At 37.6% G+C, this 21,989-nt stretch overlaps 1 protein-coding gene across 2 annotated transcripts in view; it reads right to left on the bottom strand.

Annotated features, from left to right (window-relative positions):
• PIK3C2A (phosphatidylinositol-4-phosphate 3-kinase catalytic subunit type 2 alpha) overlaps positions 1-21,989 on the bottom strand; it is a 50,808-nt gene that overhangs the window by 3,454 nt on the left and 25,365 nt on the right. For both annotated transcript variants that reach the window (XM_039552247.1, XM_039552248.1), the window contains exons 9-32: positions 20,166-20,309; positions 18,102-18,144; positions 17,800-18,013; positions 17,585-17,707; positions 15,981-16,148; positions 13,729-13,837; positions 12,832-12,974; positions 12,021-12,209; positions 11,453-11,546; positions 11,102-11,196; positions 10,581-10,761; positions 9,935-10,039; positions 8,795-8,887; positions 8,413-8,542; positions 6,824-6,960; positions 5,991-6,160; positions 5,561-5,717; positions 5,032-5,141; positions 3,634-3,841; positions 1,710-1,834; positions 1,194-1,311; positions 1,020-1,101; positions 488-597; positions 128-253 (exon numbers count right to left, since the gene is read on the bottom strand). In XM_039552247.1, coding sequence (XP_039408181.1) covers positions 128-253; positions 488-597; positions 1,020-1,101; positions 1,194-1,311; positions 1,710-1,834; positions 3,634-3,841; positions 5,032-5,141; positions 5,561-5,717; positions 5,991-6,160; positions 6,824-6,960; positions 8,413-8,542; positions 8,795-8,887; positions 9,935-10,039; positions 10,581-10,761; positions 11,102-11,196; positions 11,453-11,546; positions 12,021-12,209; positions 12,832-12,974; positions 13,729-13,837; positions 15,981-16,148; positions 17,585-17,707; positions 17,800-18,013; positions 18,102-18,144; positions 20,166-20,309 — 3,174 coding nt within the window. The remainder of the gene's footprint in view (positions 1-127; positions 254-487; positions 598-1,019; positions 1,102-1,193; positions 1,312-1,709; positions 1,835-3,633; positions 3,842-5,031; positions 5,142-5,560; positions 5,718-5,990; positions 6,161-6,823; positions 6,961-8,412; positions 8,543-8,794; positions 8,888-9,934; positions 10,040-10,580; positions 10,762-11,101; positions 11,197-11,452; positions 11,547-12,020; positions 12,210-12,831; positions 12,975-13,728; positions 13,838-15,980; positions 16,149-17,584; positions 17,708-17,799; positions 18,014-18,101; positions 18,145-20,165; positions 20,310-21,989) is intronic.

Genomic DNA, 21,989 nt, shown 5'->3' with positions numbered 1-21,989 from the left:
GCACAAAGTTTTTCAAAACAGTTCCATTTCCATATATTTACAGATTTTTTAGACAATACTTTAATTACTGCTTAGAATATGAGATTATAGCAAGCTATAGCAAGTTACTACACTAATTGTAACTTGCCATTTCATTGAAAGTTGGGTTTCTTGTCTTCCGGGAGATTTTGGTTTTGCGTTTGGATGTTTTGTGCGTGTCTGGGAGTAAGTAAGTTTTCACATAGGGATTTGGATCTGCACCATCTTCTGTAACCTACGGCCAAAGAAACAAGACAAGTTAGAAAACTAATTAGTGCATAACTGCATATTTATTTTCAATGTCTAGACTTTGCAATCAAGCTAATCAAAAGCAGCAGTTTATTAAGCAGGCAGTCAGAAAATATAGAGGAAAAGAGAGAGTTTCACCATTCTTGCATCAATCTAAGTCAAGATGGTAATTGAGAAAGTGGAAACAGTTTTTGGCAGTGAGTGCAGGGTCTCCACTTACCAGGTCTTTGATGTGCATCACCATGATAAATAGGGTGCTATTTCTATAGGATATGGATAGTTTCACTTCTCCTCCCACTTTGCCTGAGGTAGGACTTGATGGACTTGTATCTGGAATAACAGACATTTATTTCTTCTGTAATACTGGTACATTTTCATCACTACTACACTGCTTATCACATATAGTAAAAAATACAAGCCTTATACCAAGGTCAGTTCCTGATTTTATTTCTAGTTCCCTAACACGGGCAAGGCTATGGGCTTTAAAGGTTTTTGGATTCTCTTGCAAGAACCAGCTTGGAGGTTTGGAGTGAAAACCTTAATAATTTAGTCAAGCCATAAACAAGCCCAAGTGATCACACACATTATTACAATTTTTGGTATGTACTTCCTTGAAACTCTATGTAGGCACATTAGGAAAGGCAGTGATGCAGTTTTCAATTAGAGAAAACTACAGTTAAGTAAAAAACATATCAAAGATTCGCACTGTAAACACGTCATACTGTATCATCCAATTTATAAACATCCCTTACCTGCAGGTCTGGCTATTCCATCTATTCCTTCCACTTTGTCATCACGAAGTAATGGATGGAAAAAAGTATAAACAAGATCACACTAAAATTGGAAGAAATGTTACATGTTAGTTTAAGTGTTTAAAAGCGCCAAAACTTGAAAACTTGCATTTGATTTAAATTACGTGTACTCACTTCTGCCACCTCTGGAGAACTGTTCATCAGGCTCTGTATGTAGCTGTTGAGCTCCACTTTTCTTTTGGCTGCTACATCTTTGATATGTGTTCTTCCCAGCACCATCTTATTAGGAAAGCTACATGAGAAGAACAAAAAATAGCGTTTTCAGTTAATTTATCAGAAGTACGTACAGTAGCATTTCACCACCATTTCCATCCTGAAGTGCTCACATCCATTTTTTTCTGCCAATCCAGAGTGGAAACACAGCATGCCAACAGGTTATGACACTCCAGAAAGGCAAGGAAATACTTATAGGTAATTATTATATGTAACATGACACACAGACCAAAACACTGAGATGCTCCTCTGGATGTCCTCCTTAAAATTTATAACTGATTTCTCCCTTAATTGCCAACTACGAGGTCTAGTTTGCCCCTCAGCAGTTTTGTCTCCATTTCAAGCTATTTTTTCCTCCACCCAGCTGGGAGCAGTTTTGTTGCTTTTGCAATAGTGATGGGCAACTTAGGCACATACCCTGGTAACTTCCAAAGAGGAAAGAGAATGCCAAGTTTGTTGTGGAGCTCCTGGAACTCATCAAATGTTCGGAAGACAAATGTTGGCTCAACTTGCCCTTCTCTCAAAACTCTCACTACATAGATCTGCCCAAAACAGAAAAATAAAAGTAGTTTATATAAAAATATTATAAAATAACTTAACAATACAATTTTCTTAGCAATCAACTCTTTCTCCTATAGTAATCCTTCTCCTGAATACATATCCCATTATTATATCCCTTATTCCAACATTTCCATTTCATAGTTAGAATTGTAAGCAGCCCTTAATGCAAAGTAACATCACATGGTCTTCCCATAAGGTAGACCCACAGCTGTCGGAGGATGATGAAGGTAGGGAAGACTGAGCTGTGTGCCCTCTCCCTTTGAAGACTCACTGGAAGTTCCTACCAGATACACAAAATGTTAACAATGGCGCAGGATTACATTGACACATATATCTGTGGGCACAAAACTACCAAAGAACCTTTCAGGTGTGATTTTTTTCAATTTAATTCCCTCCTGATTCTACAGGATTCCATTTTTAAAGTGACAATTTGGTGGGCAGATGCAAGTGCACTGCATTATACAAGAAGAATTTTTCAAAGTACTGGGGGTACAGTCCCAGGATACATTCACATTATTCAAAGGAAATGAAGTTTGAGAGCTGCACAGAAAATTCAACTCAGTGGGCCCATTTTATGGGTAGAGGAATTAAATGTACTTTATGTAACTTTAAAAATCTAGGCAGAATCTAGACCACCCTAACAGTTTCCTGGAAGAGGCGAGGCTGTTTTGGCTCAGACCAGGAGTACTCAAATACATTTATTATACAGTGATTCAGTACAAAGCTCTTCACTTCCAGCTTTAGTCAGATTTGTTCTACCTTCCCTTCCCGGTGCCTTACCAGCTTAAGACATTTACAGCAAATACAGCTTGGAAAGAGATGTACACTTGCATCTATCACTATAGCTCACTTTTTTATAAAGTTCAGGGAAATGAACTAGAGCTTATTATTCCAGCCTAAAAAATAGCAGTATAGAAGTAAAACAAACAAACAAAAACAAAAAAAAAAATCGAAGAAGGTTGCACATCTGCGTAGGAATACTAACATTACGTCTCAAAGTGTAACCCAGGTCTATTAAAATCCTGAAGGCAAATTGCAATGCTTGGTGTCTCTAGTAAGACTAAGAGTATAAGTGCATTAGTACAGGAAACAATGCTTTTCCTTAGGAGGAACAAATCAAACTTTAATGGAAGGTCAGACGAAAACCAGAGTGTCTGACTTAACGACTCCTACTCAGGAACAAGCCATTTTAAAGAAGGCAGCTACATAAGAGCCCGTGATCATGACTCAAATTCCCGTATTTTAAAATAATCTCCACCAACACTACTTCTGCTCTTTCTACTTCCTTCTAGATGCTTTTCAAGAGGTGTTTTCATTTTGAAGAATATTATGAGATGCTAGAAATGCCAGTCTGTACTCTAGCTGGTTGTACTGTTGCTGGTTTATCCTGGCCAGCAGCTCAGCACCCACACAGCTGCTTGCTTGCTCCCACCCCCTCACCAGTGGGACAGTTGGGAGAACAAGAGCAAGAGTGAGAAGATCTGTGGGCTGAGATAAAGACAGTCCTGGGGAGGGAGGGTGACGCAAGACAATCACCACAGCCCACAAGCAGAACCATGCTCAGCCAGTTCCCAAACAGCCACCTTGGAAGACAACCCCCTCCTGTCCCCTGCCTTCTTCCTCTACCCCCAGATTTATTGCAGTGACATTATACACTCTGTGTATAATGACATTATACAATATTTCTCTGGCTGGTTTTGGTCAGCTGTCCCTGCTGTGTCTTGTTGGAAGAAAATACACCATTATCTTCCCTGAGTGGAAGCAGCTCCCACATACTTACGTAATGTTTATCTGGGTTGTATCTCTTCTGATACGTAAACACAGACACTTGTTTGATTCGGCCGTCTTGTTTGAGAGAATAGGTTTTAGCAGAAAATGACAGGATGGGCTCATCATTAGAAGGCAGACCTGAGAAACGCAGCTGAGCCAAATTGTGAATGAAGAAATTGAACTTTGTGGCAACACTGCCCAGACTGGATTCGATCAGCCTGGAAAAAGAAAACATCAAAACACACAAAAGTGGTTCTGTCAATGCATCAGACTGAAGTCTAAGAAAAATAACCCCCTATTTCTTACTGACAAAGAAAAGATTTTTAAGAGTGATCAATGGGCTATATGGATAGTATCATATCAACACTTAATATGAGACTCAGTATCCAAACTTTGGAATAGGTTTTTATTGAAGAAGTGAAGGCTTTCCAGACTTGCATCCAACTCTAGAGCCCTGGAAAGACATGGACCTGCTGGAGCAGGTCCAGAGGAGGGCCACAGAAATTATCAGAAGGATGAACACCTCTCTTGAGAGAACAGTCTGAGAGAACTGGAGTTGTTCAAACTTGAGAAGGCTCTGGGGAGATCTTATTGTGGCCTTTCATGGGGAGGCCATTCCTACTTAAAGGGAGCTTATACAAAAGAAAGGGACAAACTTTTTAGCCAGACCTGTTGTGAGAGGACAAAGGATAAAGAATATGAGAGTAAATTCAGATCAGATATAAGAAATTTTTTTACAGTAAGAGTGGTGAAACACCAGAACAGGTTGCCCAGAGAGGTTGTAGATGACAGGACGGCTTTGAGGAGCCTGATCTAGTTGAGGATGTCCCGGTTCATTGCAGGGGGATTGGTCTTAGATGGCCTTTAAAGGTCCCTTCCAACCCAAACTTTTCTATGATTTTCAGTTGCATGCACACCACTGCAGTTTCCCCTTATATTTGAAGTGAAGTACAGTAACACTTTTCTAACATGTAGCAACATCTCGGTTACACTATATGCACTCCCCTTATACTGGAGCATCAGCCCTCCCTCCCCAGTGTGCAAAAGATTTCTCCAAGAGAAAACTTCTTTACAATGCTTTCCATCATATACTCTGCTATTAAATGATTTAGGATGTATTCAAAATGTAAGTGTTAAACAGCCAGACAGAATTATTTGCTCTCAGCACTTTAAACCAATTTTTCACACAAGGTCACTCCTAAAATCTACGAGGTATTTTAGCACAAGCATTACTCTTATATAGAACTGGTCTTACTTATACAGTTAACTGTATTTTATGATTGTACAGTGTAACTGTTCAGCTTGTACAGACATGTTTGTGACCATTCCTAGCACGTTTTTTCCTATCAGAAATCTCCCATTAACAGGATGATACTGGGACATATTTTAGTTTTCACTTATCCAGTACCTTGTAAAGAAGATGGTGGCTTCTGCATCTGTTGTTTGCGGCTGGAGAGCATCCTGGACATACTTCAGGTCCTGAACCCCGCTTAGCTCTGGTAACCCAGAAGAAAGCATCTGCAAGAAATTGAAATTTAGTTTTAATGCAATAAACCCAATATGATTTTCTACTGAAATGATTAAGACCTAGACCCTCAAATACATTTGTAGCTGCACTAAATTACTAAACACTAACAGCAATAGACAACAATTACTTATAATCAGCAGTTATTCATTATTTCTGCTGATTTAAAAGCAGTTAGAACTCTTTGCAGTGTAATTTGTGGTATCATCTTAGTTTTATATCTTCTAGAAAGAGGTAGGCAGTAAAAAAGCTTAAAAAATTCCAAATAAAGCTTCCCAAAAAGTAGATCAGATGTTTCTGGCTTTTAAAAAAAGCCCGCATTAAGAGTTTCTCCAGCATAAAAAGCACAGTTTTTAATACAACCCAGCATGACAGATCTATCAAGTTTCAACTGAATGTGAAAAATGATTACCAATGACAGTAGGTTAAGGAAGAGGCTGGCATGCTTTCTGATCAAGTTGTAAGCTTGGCAGCAGAGATCCACGAACAGCTGAAAGCGAATTGTGGGTTTTTCCCCACCATTTATGACATAAGCCATATCTGATGTCAGCACAAAAGGAGCTCGATCCCTGTTCAAAAAGCACAGAATTCCTGAGTTCATCATAAGGTCTCTTCATTGTCATGTGTTTTCTGCTTCCCTCCATCCCCATCCTGAAGTAATGGCATTAAACATTCCATTACTGCTGTTTCATGGGTTTGGGTTGGGTTCCTCTCCCAAGTGCTGCTTCAGGTTACACAGCACTTACACATGGTACTGGACCTACAGCAGATCTCCCAGAGCAACATTTGGAAAAAAAAAAAAAATCACTTCATTCTCTACAATGCTTAGGTACAGAAGATACCTTTTAAAGCTACCAAACATCTGTGCATGTCCCAGAAACTTTCCAAAGTCGATGTGAAACATATGCCCAGTGTTCCGGAGCATTATGTTATCATTGTGACGGTCACAGATTCCCAGGACATACGTGGCTACACAGCATCCTGCACAAGAGTAGATGAAGTTTTCTGAAGCCTAGGAGGGAGAGAAAAGAAGTGAACTGAGATCAAATATCAGTGGAAAAACATAATTCATGTATTCAAGAGTCAATCTTGATGAGTGCAAAATCCAAGCCAGGCAAAACAGACTCTAAATTTGCTTTTTTTTCCCCAAACTGTTCTTCAAACAGATAGTTTTGCTAAAATCTCTAGATACCACACTTTTCAGCAAAAATGGTCATTTTGCTTTTTACATAAATGAAAGAGGAAAGAGGAGTTGAAGACAAACCACAAAACTATGTTAGCAAAGAAAAGGGTACAAGACATATTCCCAATGTACTGTAATGGCATTATAGCCCAAAAAAAAAGTTTTAATTTTTGAATCTCTTGTGTACAAGAAGAGGCCACTGCTCCTGAACTACAATGAAGAGTGGCAACTATTCTCTCCTCTCTTAAATTTAAAGTACATTTTTTCTCTATCCAATAAAAACTCCTGATGAAAATCCTGAGAATCCATCTGGCTCCTTTTTATAGAGGGGATTTTCATTTGTTCTTTTTCAAGTATAGAAAAAAATTAAGTTTCCTAAATATACAAAAGAAAAATTTCAATGGAAGACCTGGACTATGAATTTCATTCCTTCATCAGATGGTATTTAGCCCTTTTAAAAGAGCTGCAAAAAGAACAGTGCTAAAAAGTTACCTTTTCATACTCCTCCTCTGTAGGATTGTACTTTCGCAACCACTCTGCCAGAGGCTTGTCCTTAAAAGAACCTGTCACTCCATATTCCACTTGAATTTTCCTAAGTGTATCTGAAGCAGGAACAAGCTCTACCATGCCTTGATATAGAATAAAACAAAGCACATCTCCTTAAGTTATCTTGCATTTTTATTATTCAGTAGAAACTTTCCTAACAATGACGAATTTTACAGTCTTAGACCAACTCTTTCAAAATCCAGCTAGGTGTAAAAATAATTCTATTAGTCCCTAAGCATTTCCACAGACTATGGTACAAAGCAAACCATGAAACACATGTAGCAATCCAACTTAGCTTACTTTACTACCCCTAGTTACAGCTCCTAGAATGCACATTTAAGTTATACTTTGAATTATTAGTTTCTACCATATAAACTACTATTAGTCTAAATTGGGCAAAATACTTTGATGCTGACAATTCTCACACACTGACGCTGAATTAATCTAGTAACTTTATCTGCTGTCAATTGTTGAAACAGATGAGACAGTGGGCTTTATATGTGGCCTTACTTTGGAGATATAATTTACTAAAAGTATTTGTATAGCTGAACTATAAAAGGAAAACATTTAGTTGGTTAACAGAATTTTTACTTCTATCTTGGCAAGAGCTACTAAAGGTACATCTGCAATTTACATCCATTTTACTTTTCCCCTTTAATCTTTTGAGTACTTTAAGGACACTAATATTAGTAAGAAAAAATAAGCTACATAAATCAAGTCATCATTCAGAGTAGGAGGAAAAGCGATCTGTTTCTCTAAAAAGCAAGTCTTACATAAATAGAAGCTTTTTGCTTAGTTTTGCCAACCTAAATTTCCATCTTTTCCATGTGTTTAAGAGTTTTTGGTCATGATGTTCATCTGACTGAAGAAATATTTAAGTTATTGTTTATCCTCCCAAATATCTTTGATTTCTATTGGCCAGCTCTAGGGAATTAGCTAAGACTAGCAAAAAGCATGTTCAAGGTGCAAGGCAGTAGTTGCACTCAGAGTTCTCTGACCTACTTTCAAACCCCAGAGACAGCCAAAGAACTTTTACCAGCATATGACACTAATTCTGGGGGATAGTATGTGTGTGGGCATGGCAAGGACTGGTTTAAATTTTTCTTCTTTTTGCACGTTTCAGTACAAGAATGATACCCCTGACTAAATTGGAGCAGATTCCAAAAACTTCAGCATTTCAGTTTTGACTGGAATACTTTCACCACAATTAAACTTTCAGAATAAGGATTGCTATAGCACCATTATTTTCCTGTGTTGCAGTAAGAGCATCAAGAGCAACCTTGGCTTTCATCACTGTATTTGGTTTTTTGTACCACTGTTCATTGACAACAGAACACTCAAGAGAAGAAACACATTTAGATGCCACTCAGCCATCAGGAAATTCAGAACAATCTAACTTGTTATACTCTCAGATACTAAAGTTCCTTGCAGTGGAACTGTTCCTTGGCACCTTCTGCCCAGAAGTTTTTTACTATCAGTGTGACAAGAAATTGAAGTGGGGGAGCAAAGATTAAAGGCGACATCTGGTTTAGCACCTCTGTCTTTTCCAGTTGAGAGACACTTGAAGATAACCATCCGTAGATCCAGTCCCTCCTGCAGCCAGATCTTATCCATAATCTTAATCATTTGTAAAGCCAACATATCTTGTCTCAGATCTTCTCCAACCTTAAATGGAAAAATAAAAGTTAACCAGAGAATTATTATTCTCTTTAATAAGCTTAAAAGAAAAACAGGCTACAATTAAGCTTTCACATGTGGTAGACTCTTATGTTTTATGGCCTGTTCACATGTTGCTTTCTAGATACACAGGAGCAAACTCATGGAATAAGCTTATTGGTCTGTGCTAAAATTAATTGATACCAATGAAATAGTGATTATCGTTCAGCTTCTTTTCTCCAATACACATGTAAGGCCTACCTTAAACATCACGTTAATTTCTTCTCCCAGAGGGTCAGCATTTATCAGTGCAACTTTGAGTGGTACTGCATTGGAGCTGAAGAAAGAACACGCCTGCAAGTAGATTTAGTGTTAATGGTCAGAAAGGACTATTCCTGCTAACCCAGAAAACGAGATATTCTGACAACAAGCAGGTTCAACACACAATGTGGCTATTCAGACTTTCAACATTTCAATTGTGGTGAATACGTGCTTCCTTTGAATAACGAGCCCTTTGGCTGTTATTTGTTGAATTCTTGTACAAAAGCCAATATTGCTGCACAGTGATGTTTTATACATTCTGAAGGGAAGAGTGAATAAAACATGAATAAGTATTTTATCAGCAGGTTTTGTTGAAACCTAGAAGATGTATTAAAAATGTGTATTTGTGTGTTTCACAGGATTTTCTCATTTATCTGCTTACAAGCCCCTGCTCATGATTTAATAGTTACAGTAGAGAAGGAAAGCGAGACGAGCTGTCTCTCCAACACAGGATTAGTTCAAGCGTTAACAGACCTTTAGGTTTTCAGTCATGCATGATGATATAATCAAGACTGTGGTTGAGCAGATATTGTCAAGCCTTGCAGAGTTCTGGAAAAATAATTTACCTGCTTCTCCTACATTATTACTTGCTGGGCCTTCACAATAAAATAAAGCTACTGCCTCCCTGACCCTGCCCAGCATCTCTGGACACAATCAGTAACAGGTAGTTTTGCATGTTTCACAGTATTACTCATTGCTTGAACTTTATATTCTTGGTCAATTTCCTCTTTTGATTACTAATGCACACAGGACTTTTTCATGCACTTTGAGCGGTCCCTTGGTTTGCTATAACCAGGATTGCTGGTCTCAAGAGACAGGCTCTGAAGATTTAATAAGTTATTACAGATATATGTCTATATTTTTTAACACAAGTGCCTTTGTCAGTTTTACACTGTATTTGTACACATTTTATCTTTGCTCAGCTAATTTTGCTGCCTTATTCAATCAGAATTTTTGATTAAACCCCATCTCCACAGCATAAAGAGCTTTCAAGCACTTAAAGTGGTTTTTTTCATTTGTACAAGCTTTACCTAGTCGTAATTTTTACAAAAGGGTTTCGAAACCCTGAATGTGCAGTACCTTAATATTTAACTCTTTTGCCACAAGACTGGGATTGAGAGGCAAACGGCATTTGTTCTTCAAGAAAAATAACTGCACACGCTCCATGCCATTTTGCAAGGCAACCTGCAGACAAAAGAGAAAATTCAGCTGACATTTTCTTAACTGAAGCATCTACAGAAAACTTCTGGACAAAGCTACCCTGAAGCCACTATTTCAACTCCTCAATGTCAAAGGAATGCTAGAAACTACAGCTGCTGCCTTAGCTATTAAAAATACCTAAGCCTAGCAATGTAACACCCATCACACATGTTCGTGGGGGGTTTTTTTGACTGAACCAGATGACAGCATCCCACTCTATCAAACTGTAAGCTCTATTATTAGCACAAAAACAGATATCCCATTCTTTTGCATAATGGGATCATTTTTCAGCAATAATTGGTTTAAATTCATTTCCAGTTTATCATACACAGAAACCATCCTACTTTCTTACACTATCACCTCACCAACATATGTTTCAGATGACAAACTTGACAAAAACACCAACTTCATTAAGCTTTGCAGAACAATAGGTTCATAAATCTTCCTATGCATTTACATATCACGTTGAACTTAGAATAAAAAGACAATTAAGTGGATTAGTTTCAAATTAAAAATATATACACACCTGCCGAGCAGATCCACTCGTTTGCTTTACTCTTTCTGCTACCATTCCAAAGAGCTGCACTAGCCTGGTCTGCTTCTCCAGCTCTTCCCTCAGCCTTTTCCCACAGACTGAAAGAAAAGCTCCAAGAATTTGCTCATACCTTACACCAAACTTTGTATCATACAGTGTATCCTTAAGAAGCCTGAAATAAAGGATTTAAGTTAATTTTTCCTAAGGAATATACAGCAAACAATGCAATATTAAGACATTAAAATATTTTAATGAATCAGTACTACATATGTCTGAAGTTACTGATATACAGGATAGAAAAGGCAAGAAGTTTGTGCTTTGTAGAGGCACCATGTATTCTTTAATTAAAAAAAACCAAAACAGCAACCAGGATCTACATTCTGTATAATCACCATTCATAACAGTCATTGTTATGTTATTAAATGATGATGTTAAGAAGGATCTTTTTTTTCTGGAAATATTAATCTTGTGGCACACACATTACACGAGCAGTGGAACAAAAAGCCCCTTACCAGTACAGGTAGTGTGCAATCCGAATGCTTCCCAGTGCCCGAGCCAAAAGAAATTTCACAAGGGCACTGTCAAGGTAGGTTTCATACTTCAGTGCCTAAACACAATGAAAATTACATAAATCAAGTCTGGATTTAACTCTTGATGAAGACAAATTTTGTGACTAATGCACAGACAGAATCACCGCAAGTGCTTTGGACAGGCACAAAGTGATTATTTATTCAAATTGTTTCCCCTACTGTGCATTACAGTCAGAGGCACACAACTGCACTTCTGCTATTAGCCAGCAGCAATTCCTTTGGGTTTTCAAGAGCCATAAAAATTCAAACTCCTGTGTAGGCAGGAAGTCTTACCTGTACAAACTGAGGGAGGAAATCTGTTAACTCATCATCACTCAGTGTCTCTATCCAGTTCACAGCTGTATTTCGTACTTCCTGATCAGCAAACCTAGAAAGCCACCACAAATCTACATTAAGTTTTCTCTGTTCATGTAAGATTTTTTTCTTAGTCTTTTTTTTGAGATCAGCTAGATAGAAAAGCAACCATATATAATCCGTAAAAGCTCAATAAGGGACCTACAAGTACAAGGCCCTTCATCACATAAGGTGCAACCGCACATGCATGTTTAGGACAAGCACAGTCAAAACCTCTCAAAACTGTGTCTCAATAAACTCCTGTCCTGTTGCATGTTAAAACTTCAGAAACCTAACCACTGTTGCTGTGCTTTCACTACATGACTTGGTTAAGCCTACATCAATAAAGTAAGCACGGGGTTCTTTGAAATTTTAAGAACACTTAACTTTTACCACAAGAAATTCAGCAATATTTTTCCACAGAACACCATTCCAGGATCTTCTACCAAAGAAGAGTCATTTAATGCTCAACAAAACATAGAGAGTTTATTTACAGCAGTTTTCTTACTTTGAATCAAGTAGTTCTAGTGCAGCTAAGGGTGATAAAGGAGGCCACCGCTGAAGTAACGAATATATTTCTGGAAGACTTGCCCAGTCCCAGTGAGGGGCACTAACCAGGATTTTTGGTAGGCTGTTAGTATGGCTGTGACAATAATGTCTCTTCTCCCACAAAAATTCTTTATCTTCTTTCGACAGCCTGCAGACAAGAGCATTTCAGTATATAGTGCACATGAAAAACTATCACCTGGAATAACCCCAATGCCACTGATTGTTGTATTCATACAGATAATTTAACACACAGAATGGAATGACATTGAAATGACTGTTCCCTCCACAAAACTCAAAACAAGAAGCCAAATAAAGTTTCAAACATTAAGGAAACAATTCAAAGTTATAATTTGGGCAGGACAAAATTAAGTTTTAGTATAATCTGAAATAAACCAAAAACATTAATGTTAGTTTGGTGCAGATCAGTAAGAAAGGTTGCCAGAAAAGCTTCCATGGCACATGAACAGCCACCGCTGAGACTGCCACTGAGAAACTGCCAGGCAGGAGCAGGTGACTGTAACATGCACGCAAAGGAGCAGCAATCTTGTAGCAAGAAATTATTATAGCACCAGCCCCGGAAAACACAAGGAAATTCATTAAGTCAGTACCATTATTTCACATGTTTAACTCAACCTCTTGTTTAAGTCTCTAGAAGTCTTCAAAATATTTTAAAAAAGATATTACAGAAACTTAAGAATATATAAGCATTCCATGCCCTAGCTACAAATTGTCATGTGCAAAAAGAGCCCAGCTAGCAGAGATGGATGTACCCAATAGTGCTATCCTTGGAGAGAATGGCAAGGAGACGTTCTCTCGATGGTTTTTCTAATGTTTCTACAGAAAGATGCACAGTAGTCTTTGCAGCTTGAGGAATTTTATATTCAATATCAAATGCATGGGATGGGAAGTCAATCTGAAAAAAAAAAAAAAAAAAGAAAAAAGATGATGTAAGTCCTTAAGCACAGTAGAGAAAGCAATGTCAGATGTTTGGGAACCTGAACTCTTTAATTCTACAAGTGTAACAGTCTTCAGATACTGTTTGCTGAGTAATTTTTTCCATCTCAATTCTACACAACTACGGTTCCTAAACGTACAGCTGTGTTCTTGCACAATGCAGTGGTTGGAGCACTCCTCAGAAGAGAAGTGAGAATGCTTAGAGCAGAGATAATCACAGAACTGTTCAAACCCACACCAGTGGCTCCCAGCCAAGCACCGACTCAGGCCATGTTTTGGGACTGCTGAGCCATGCCTAGTAAGGCACTTTCTCTTTGGAGGGAAATTTGGACTCTGAACTGAGAAAGAGAGGTGCTTATGTTCTGTAAAGGAACTGGAATTGCTACTGCTTGTAGTGGTAGCTTGTCCACACAGTTCCCATCTCAGCACACATTTCTATGGATTGCTTTCAAAAACATTCCCTCCCAGTACTGACAGCATGTAATGCCAAGCACCTCTGATTTCTCTTACTTCCAGACAGTTATTCAGTAACAGATTTGTAGAGACTTCCAGAAGCTTCCCACTCTTTGCCCTTACAGTTTAGTAATCACTATTCTATACTGACTTTGAAACACTTTGTAGCAGTACTTTCCCTCTCCACAAAACATTCATCTAATATGACCTACAAGTCCCAATATTCAAACAAACCAGAGCAAGTCACAATTATGTACAACCTGCAATACTATTCTTTCCATGTTTCCTTTCTTACTGGTCGTCCCTGACACATGATGCGGATGTGAAGAGGTCCACAGTTGCAAGAGCTTCGTCCCACAAGTTAACAATCTGAGAAAAAAACATGTGCAGGTCTTAGTATCACAGTCCATTTACTTCACCAAGACATGAGTCGTCAAATGAATTTATTTATTTTCACTGGCTGTTGTCTGTACTTTAAGTGCTTTAAAGGGCTGCACACAACTTTTAGGTGGAAAAGGCAAAGGAAAAAGTTCAATGTTGACACAATTGACACAGATAAGTTAGGTGCTCCCTGTTCTTTACGTCAGAAAAGGAATACTTTTGCCTCTGAGGAAAAAACTGAACACAAACACACACCCCGCCACACTCCTTGGACTTCCCACATTACCAGATTCTGCAAGGGCCTATCAAATGACATCTGCATTTGCCAGTGTATTCCCAACATTAATACAATTTCCAACTGCAGCAGTAGGGCACAACTGAAGACACTTCATAAATCAATTAAGTGTTGAATGTTAGGTAGAGAAAACTTCTATCAGTCTTTTAAGATCAAAATATTACTCAAAAGACTGCTTGAAGGCCAAGCCTTACGTATATTTTAAAAGATGTTTTAGGGTTTGTATTTATTTCAAATAAGGAACAGGTTGTTATATGTAAATATTGATTAGCTAGGAGCTTATCATGCCAATAAAGACTACCAAATTGTGCCACTAAAGCACAACTGAACAGCTTATTCTTTTTAATAATTATCCAGTTCAATACTGCCTTCTGTCTCATCCACAAGTAATGACGTTTTAAGCCACTCCACATGCACTTCAGCTGGAGGAATTTTAACCTGGCTATGGATTCTTCCAAAACACATACATGACCAGTTTTTTTCTCCCTGTATTTTAGTTAGTTCCAAGTTTCAGCTCCTGCCTGTCATTGATTCTATTTTCAACTGTAACTGGAATATTTGGCTACTATCTTTAACTATCTAGGTCTGGATTTAATTTATGTGGACTGCAAGTGGATTAGACTACTAAGCATCTTTACAGCTGCTATATACAGGCCACTCAGCAAGCTCTGGCATAACACACACCATTGTAGTGGTCTGCATAAACAGAAAATACAGTTTTCTCCCCAGACTAACTCCTATGAGAATACCATGCAGCATGAAGACAAGATAAATTTGCAAATCAAATCAAAAGCTGTGTTTTCAAATACTGTGAAATGTGGTATTTAGATAGGAGACTGAAATGTAACACTTAAACAGAAGGTTGAAATAAGCATCCTTTATGAAAGGAATCCAAGCTTTGGTGGAGACTGAAAGCAGCTGCAGGCCATCTTTGCAATGCAGGAAATCCTAAACTGTGACACCCTCAAGCTGTTGGAATCATCACCAGACAAAAAAAGAAAGCAGAACAAGTGAACTAAAAATCCAGAACCAGAGGACGCAAAGCCCACGAAACAGCCACAAGCAACACACAGCAGTGACTGTCCAGGAAAGATCTGCTGCCTTTCTTCAGCTTTGCTTGACAATTTAAGCTTCCAGTAAGACCTAGAACTCAGCAGCACAGATAAATAGGAAACCTAAAGCGTAAATGCAGAAGCTGTTTTGCAATGGTGTGATCACTTCTGCAACATGATGTCTAATTTGGGCACCTGTGGTTTGAGTCTACTGGTTAATGTCTCACTGAGTAGCTGCCCAAGTGGTAAGCATTTTGGAATGCACTTCGTAATCAAAGTTGGAAGCACAAAGCAACTTGAACCAATCCAGAAACACTCAGTTTAGGAAAGTTACAGCAGGCTTTTCATTCTTAGTGAAAAACATGTAACAGCATCCAGCAGCTGTATTTGAAGGAAAGCCAGTTCAAAATACAAATATGGCACAAATTTAACACACTTGTTAATCATCCCTTTATTTTAATTGTTTAAAATAAATCCAGCTCTGAATCAAAGGGAATAATTTCAGAATATTCTGGGATATAATCATCCAAACAAATATTCAACTTCCTCCAGCAGTTAAGTTTTTTCACCCAGTTAGATGGAAATCCTACCACACAGGACCACGTTTTGTCCTCTATTTAATGAAATGTATTTTTTCTGTATCAGTACAGTTTTCAATTCTTAACCTTTATCATGGCCTAGTATATTCAATATCAGAGAGGCAATTTCTATAGTTATGGGTGTGGAGGAAGCTTTACACAGAGCAAATCATATTGATAATCTTACCCATGTTTTGGATACTTACCGCCTAAAATCAAAAAGAGGTAGAGAAACCTGACCCAAAATTTCTGGGCCCTTTCTCTGCTTATTTGAGTCAGGGGAACTCCCACTACTTTGATTTAGGATTCCAAACAAAGTCAGACACAAGACTGATTCCAAAGGCAACTGTGAAATCTGGATGGGGAAAATTATTCTATAAAATAAAAGTATTAAAAATAAGTCAATTAGAAAAAAGGCAGCAGTTAGTAAGTTACAGGCTTATTCATATAATCCATGTATGCCTCTTGCTTTCAAAAAATCAATTAACATTGAAGAACAAGTGTTAAATATCCATGCAATCATATTTTACTCCACTTCATCTCCCATAACAACAGTCTGTAAAACCTCCTAAATAACACTTCTGCACTGTAGTCAGATTTGGAGCAACCCTTTTTAATCTCTGTCTATTAAATCACATTCCTTGCACAGAACTGACCTGTCCAGCAAAACCAGTTTTCCCACTCCACTCACTAGGAAGGACACACACAATTCCATGTTAGCCACCTCCTAATTTTTCAGATTGAAAGGGTCAGCTGACAGTAGTTTCACATCCAAATGAAAGAATCTATTAAGAACTACTGAAAGTTAAATTCAAATGGTACAAAACCTATAAAGAGAGCAGCTGAGGAGCATACACCTCACTAGCTATACAAGCTTCCATTTTTGTTTGCATTGTTTTTACTGCCGAACATGTTCCTTTAGTTTGATTTCTCTGTAAAACATCACAGTTCCACTATAAAGCACTACACTACTGTCAGCAGCTTTTAAGCAACCTAGCAGACCTTTCACTGTAATACACTAGTACTTGCCAGCAAAAGATCTGACAATTAATCCCATGCATCACCAGGAAAAAAAGGTAGTTGGAGTACTCTCTGAAGGCAGGTGTTCTAGAAACTCTCACCGCTGCTCTGAAATAATTTGTTCACCACAAACTTTCAGGGTATTCCTCAGGGTCTATCTCTGACCTTTAAAAACAGTCAGGAGAGTAGATATGGGGCACCATGGAGCTCACATGATGCTTCAGCTATGACAGGCTGCCCAATAACTCAAGTGGCTGTGCATAGATAATGAAAAATATTCCCCTTTCAGTTATCAGATACCACTTGCCATCATCTCCCTATCTTTTCTCTGCATGCTTCTTCCTTCTTCCTTTCTATCTTCTGTACTTGGAACAAAAACTGATTCAACATTCATGTTAGTAGAAGTGAGTTGCTTTTCCTCTCCATTTACATAAATTGAGCAGTACACATAAGCAAGCTTTATTCTTTAATCCCTCTTAAAGCGCACAAGCCATTCCCATTGCAAGGAATGTTATAACCTTCCCAACTCCCTGTAATTGTATGCTACAAACACATTAGCACAGGGCACTTGTCCAGCATTTCCATTCCCCCTTTTAAAATGAGTATTGAAATACCATTTGGAAAAATATTTCTGATTTTGATCAGTAGGTCTCACACATTGTTCTTTGGATGCTTCAAATGGAATCAGAAAACCAAGAGCTGCTTGAATGACCGTATTCAGCAGCTAGCTGGGTAGGTAGTAACTAAAATAAAACACTTTATTGAGTTTGAACAGACTAAAGTCACTTACAGTTCATCCCATTTAATCAAGTAGAAGAAGTTCTTGTATGTGCCAACCTTCTTGGACTGAACAGGTTTGAACAGATCTTTTCCATTATGGGTCAGGGAACAAATCAAGTAGTATTTTTCATAACTGGACAAGGAAAAAAAGTTAAACATAAAAAACCCATAAGAACATTAAAAAAACTATAAAAGGAGGAATTCTGCAATAAATAAATCACTTACTTTGACACCCAACCAGAAGAAATTCCATGAGCAGCAAATATTGTGAATTGGAGATGTTCTGTGGCAGTCCAAGCTTCCTGGGTACTCTTAGTCTCTTCTGGAGAAACTGCTGCTGAACTACTACAGGAATTCGTATGGAGTCGCAGAAGGGCCTCAACTGCTCTTGTTAACTGGTTTATACTCACTTTCAGAGGGTTTTCAGGCTGCTGTGAACCTAAATGACAATTTATTTTGAATGCATTTCTTCCTGAATTAGCCACCTAAAAACAGTTTTTAAATAAAAATTGAAGAACTTTACTCACCAGAGAAGCACTTGCTATTGTCATCACCACATTTTAAGGATACCTACACAATAAAGTCAGAGAAAATTTCCATACTGAATATCCATATTAATTTCCCATGGCTATTAAGTATCTTATACAGAAATTATGAAGTATCTGAATGAACTGGGCCCATATTTAAGTTTATGTAATACATCTTTTCACTCAAAGCTCTTCAAGTGTTAATTGACAGCATCACAATTTTCATATGATGCAGCAACTATTCACCAAGTTCAAAAGCTCATTTTTTGTCAAGTCAACTGTTTTGACACTCTTTATGAACCTGTAGAAGACACAGTACATTGGAATATTGCTCAGGATAATCTAACTTCTCTGGGTAGAGACAAAACTTGCTCAGGGCTGTTATGGATGAAAGCAGAGGTCATTAGCTTACTACCCAGTAATTTAAATCTGAACAGCTTTAAACAGCTTTTTTTTTTGTTTTGTTTGTGGTATTTGGTAAGGTACCTTTTGCTGGCAGAGTTATAAATTTACTGAATAAGAAAAGATATTAAACAACTGAGAGAATGAACAGTAAGGACTGTTACTTTGTACTATCTTTGTTTGCTTCTTGGTCTGCTAAAATGGAAGTCTCAACATGATGCAACATCACAGCAATGTCTAGTCTCAACAAACACACTGTTGAAACCAAGAGGTGACAAACAAATCATGGGAATTCACTCCCTTCTAATCAGGAAGGGTCTCATGCCAAATTCAAGTCCTGATAAACTAAAATTTTTAATGAAAACTAAGTTTGTGGTTTAAAATCAAAACCCAGTGAATTCCCAACACTTCAGAGAGTCTAAGAAGTCTGACAACTGCTGCAGAAGGATGAAAGCTCTCCTTACACTTTTAGTGTACTGAGCATCTTCAACTTAAAAGTCTGAGTATCAAAAAATTTCACATTCTTACAAAAAACGCGGTCACTTCTTCCAACTGCAAAGAATTACTTAAAAAAAAAAAAACAATCAAACAATATCTTACAAAACATTTAGATGCAACAGTCTCCAATATTTATAGCAATTCTGTTTCTGAAAGCAATGCTATATGCCTTTGTATGCATTACTGTGTAAGCCAATGTCCATCACAAAATAATTGCAGGGTTTTATTGATACAATCCCACCTTTTTCAAATTCTACTGGAGCAACGTTATTTTTGGGAGCTATTTGTACACTATAATCTAGTTATTTCTCCTATCAGAAAGCAAACATTGAAAAAAAATCTATATGCTGTATTTCACTTTGCTTAATGTCTGCTGCCCTTCCCTGCAAGAATTTTAGTTCTTGTGACAACTATATTTATTTGTCTTCTGTTCAGTATTACAAATACATCAGTGAACTGATGAAGCCAAAAGCAAATAGAGCATCATGTGAATTGCCACTCCAATAAGGCAGCAGGACAACAGAAATAGCATTGTAAAATTATTTAGCTTTTTTAGTTGCCCAGTTCTCTACTTAATGGCCGTTTTTGACAGCATGACTTGAGATTGTCCTGCTCAAGTGAACCACTCATTATTAGGAAGTTGCATCATCAAATTCTGTACTAATTTGAGAGATTTTGGGTTTGTCCTTATGCTCAGGAATGCAGGAGGCATGAACAGTTACGAGTTTCAAGATGCTATTGCTAGTCACAAACACTACTGGGAAAATACATGATGTCAATTCCTCCTCTAAAGTACAACTGCATTAATTTTAGACAGCATGAGCTCCTGTCAGTTCCCCTCAGTCAGATTTAGTGGCATCTGCTGTGACACAAGTTTCTAGTTACAGAACCAGAACACAGTATTTTAAAACTAGTTTTTAAACAGTCACTGTTTAGAAAGGGAAAATATTCCCAAAGCAAGTGATTAATGGATTAAGATCAGAGAGATGTCAAAATAAATTGAAGATATCAAGTAAAATAAATAAATAAATAAAACCCCAACAAAAATCCCAACATAACCCTGACAGAACTGTTGCTGGTATTTCCAGCTACTAAAGACTCTGAAATAATATTTGTCAGTTAAAAAGCATACCTCAAAATGCAATTTATAGTGTGAAAGCTTACCTCAGCATTTTTAGTCCTTGGGAGATTAACAGCCCTCCTTAGCTTCTTCACGGAGTCCGTTATTGCAGGAGTCTCTACACAATCCAATGTAGAACAGATTTTTCTGACAGTCCTAATTACATGATCTACTGCTTTATGCTGGTTCTAATGAGGAATGTATGAGAGAACAGATTGATCTGATCACAATTGTGAAACCCAGTTTGCTTTAATGTTTTTTAATGAATTGCCAAGAAAATGTCATTATGAGATGCATATCTCCATTACATTAAACTGTGGTGTAACGATTTGATTAAAGAAAAACCTCAATATTGAGAACTTCCTTGTGAATGCCAAAAACACAGTAGTACAGATCCTAGAATGGGGCACCAGGAAACATTAGGAGGTTCCCAACCATTTTTCTACTGAAGTGTTGGCAAGCAATTATTTTCTAATGAGATACTAAGCTCAAATTCCCTCATGGCCTAAAAAGAAAGTGCAATTCAAAGAAGAAAATTCAATTAGTGTGAGGAAGCAATGCTAAAGAAGCAGTGCTTCAATTTCAGCCCTCAGAGATACAGGTTTAAATTACGCTTGCGCTACTTACACTACAGTACTGCTTCCATGATGGAACTAACTTTTTTATTTCACTTTAATATACTTTTGTAGGCTACTTAAGACAAAGTTGAGCTGCTCCTAATACTCTTTTCCTTCTACTCTTCCAATAAACAAAAAGCCACTTGAGTTAAATCTGAATTATCCTAGGTTTCTTGGGGTTTGTTTTTTAATGTAAGGGATGTCTTCACCCAATTTGAAAGAATACATGTATTTGCTTCAAAATAATGGTTTACTTTTTAAAGGCTTAATGCATAGGTTTCTTTCACAATAATGTATGAGCACTTACAACTAAATAAGAGGAATAATTATTGCAATATTCTCTCACTAAGATGTAAATTGATTCCCAACCACCACTATCCTCGACCTATTCTCATGGCCTTCCTACAAATATACAGTAAAGAAGCCATTTGAATCAGAAAGTTTTTAAATTGAGAGCTACCTGGCATCAATTAACTGTTCTGGTAAGAAAATAACCACAGAAGTCAGACAACACTGTAAATATTTAAGCCATACTTCCAAAGCTAACAGTTTGAAGGTAACGCTTCTTTGTGACACAGAAAGCAAAACTGCCACTGCTATTTTCCTCACAGGCTCTCAAATCTCAATAAAAAGACAATTGATAACTTTGGAAGTATTCAACAATGTGAAATCAAAGCCTACATACAAATTATTTATGGATTACCCTTCTTCACTTGGGCTAGCAAGCTTCAGCTACTGAATATGTAAAGGAATTCACTTCATGAAGTAAAAAATTTCAAATGCAGAACTGCTGCTATTTGGACCTAATCATCACCACCTACAAACTACATCTCCCAACCTCAAAAAGATTACAAAGAGTGGAACACAAGTCTGAATTGAGATGTTTTGCATTCCTCATCTCAGCCTGTGAAATCACAGCTGAACAAAGAAACTGAAGCAGCTGCAAGAGCAAAGCAACAAAACCAGCACCGTGTCAGGAGCAGTAACAGCTCACTCTTCCACAAAAAGATTGTGTTCAAAACTACCCTTGAGAACAGGGTGAATTACCATCAAGGGAATTAAATAATATTAAGGAAGTGTGGAAATAGCAGACAGCAGCTTGCTCAGACCTGCATTCCTGGAGAGGCAAACAAACATAGTGGAAATGAAAAGTATTGCAATTAAGTAATTCAAGACCGTTCTTACAGAAACTGGTTAAGAAACACAGTTATCTAATGTTTAAGCATTTAAGACTCCAAGTTACATTACCAT

This window comes from Corvus cornix, chromosome 5 (assembly GCF_000738735.6).
Source record: "Corvus cornix cornix isolate S_Up_H32 chromosome 5, ASM73873v5, whole genome shotgun sequence".
NCBI lineage: Eukaryota > Metazoa > Chordata > Aves > Passeriformes > Corvidae > Corvus > Corvus cornix.
Note: the sequence above shows the minus strand (reverse complement) of the source record. Positions and strands in the feature narration are given on the sequence as shown.